At 35.6% G+C, this 1,701-nt stretch overlaps 1 protein-coding gene across 1 annotated transcript in view; it reads left to right on the top strand.

Annotated features, from left to right (window-relative positions):
- The window catches only part of ZDHHC2 (zinc finger, DHHC-type containing 2), a 122,745-nt gene that overhangs the window by 88,450 nt on the left and 32,594 nt on the right, over positions 1 to 1,701 (top strand). The window contains exons 9-10 of the mRNA XM_006834518.1: positions 956 to 1,082; positions 1,368 to 1,460. Coding sequence (XP_006834581.1) covers positions 956 to 1,082; positions 1,368 to 1,460 — 220 coding nt within the window. The remainder of the gene's footprint in view (positions 1 to 955; positions 1,083 to 1,367; positions 1,461 to 1,701) is intronic.

Genomic DNA, 1,701 nt, shown 5'->3' with positions numbered 1-1,701 from the left:
GGGGGGGAAGCATTTGGCCCTTTCATAATAGAATCAGTTAAATTAGGACTAGAAGGGAACTTCCTCAACCTGATACAAGACTGTTGTGAAAAACTCGCAGCTAACATCATACCTAATGATGAAAGTCTGAAGCTTTCCTCCTGAGATTAGGAACAAGACAGGGATTCCCATTGTACCATTTCTATTCAAATCAGTTCTAGAAGTGTAAGCCAGATCAATTTGGCAAGAAAAAGAAACAAAAGAAAGAAGAATTAAATCTATTGCTATTCACAATGATGTGATCTTATTAGAGCGTGTATAGAAAATCATAACTAACACCCAAAATGTTATAGCAATTGAATGAAATCAACCAAGTTGCAGAACATAGTGACCCTGTATAGGGTTTCCAAGAAGAGACTGGTGAGCTTGAACCGCCAACCTTGCCATTCAAACTGACCTTGCAGTCCAATAGATAAAATTCTAACAAAATTGGGAATCAATTTATTGACTGAAAAAAGCAAGTTGAAGAATGTCTATGTAGCCTCATTTTGATTAAAAATACTATGTAGAGTTGTGCATATATCTGCACATATTCTGTTATATTAATAAAAGGATTCCTTAAAAATTAAAATAGACATTATCTTGCAATCATTTTAAAACCTAGAATGTTGTTTTTAATTGCCATCAAGTCAATTCTGACTCTTTGCGATCCTCTTTAAGGTTTCTGAGGACTGGCTGGTTGGTTTGAACCACTGACCTTAGATTTAGCAGTCCAGTGCTTTCTACAGAACCACACAACCCCCCCCCCCATAGATAATCTATATTGCAGGACTGCTGATGGCACATAAATCTTCACAGGGTTTATGTAGCAATTGATTTTGACAGCTATACACATTTAATTCAGTAATCTCTAAATGTTATGAGTTGTTAGTAGATATATTCTTTATTCATATGACTTCTCTATCATCTTTTCTAGAAGCATTCAGAAGTCCAGTATTTCGTCACGGAACAGATAAGAATGGATTCAGCTTGGGTTTCAGTAAAAACTTGCGACAAGTTTTTGGAGATGAGAAGAAATATTGGTTATTACCCATTTTTTCAAGGTACTTGATTGTAGACTAATGAAAATAGTCCAACTAAAGATCATTTCAAGAAGAATTTCTTGTTCCATTGGTCTGTCACTAGGCAATATCTGCATTTGAGACTTCTCTTTTATAAAACACAATTTTTACATCAATATGGAAAAACCAGTCAACTTCTCATCTCACTTAATGTAAACACTGCTTTGACTGATAGAACATGCTACCTCTCAGTCATGAACACTTTCACAGAGTTGCACTTTTCTGTCCTCTTCATGGCTCATTGATAAGGTTTGGTTTCCATTGCAGTCTAGGTGATGGCTGTTCTTTTCCAACTTGCCTTGTTAACCAGGATCCTGAACAACCGTCTACTCCTGGAGGACTGAATTCAACAGCTAAAAAGTAATCCCATATGATTTTTTTTTTTTCATTTTATTTTCAAATGATGCATTCTAGCCTTTTATGTCCTTTTGGTTATACGTTTGTTTGAAAATTGTTTTTAAAGAACATAAAATAATTTACCACAATGGTTTCTACTTGGAGTAAGGGAGGGAGATACAAATCCAAAAACCCAAATCCAATGGTGTCTTGTCAACTCCGAGTCACAGCAGTTCAATAGCACAGCGGAAAACTGTTCCTTAGA

This window comes from Chrysochloris asiatica, unplaced genomic scaffold (genome assembly GCF_000296735.1).
Source record: "Chrysochloris asiatica unplaced genomic scaffold, ChrAsi1.0 scaffold00011, whole genome shotgun sequence".
Lineage (NCBI taxonomy): Eukaryota > Metazoa > Chordata > Mammalia > Afrosoricida > Chrysochloridae > Chrysochloris > Chrysochloris asiatica.
This window is presented reverse-complemented; position numbering and strand designations above follow the sequence as displayed.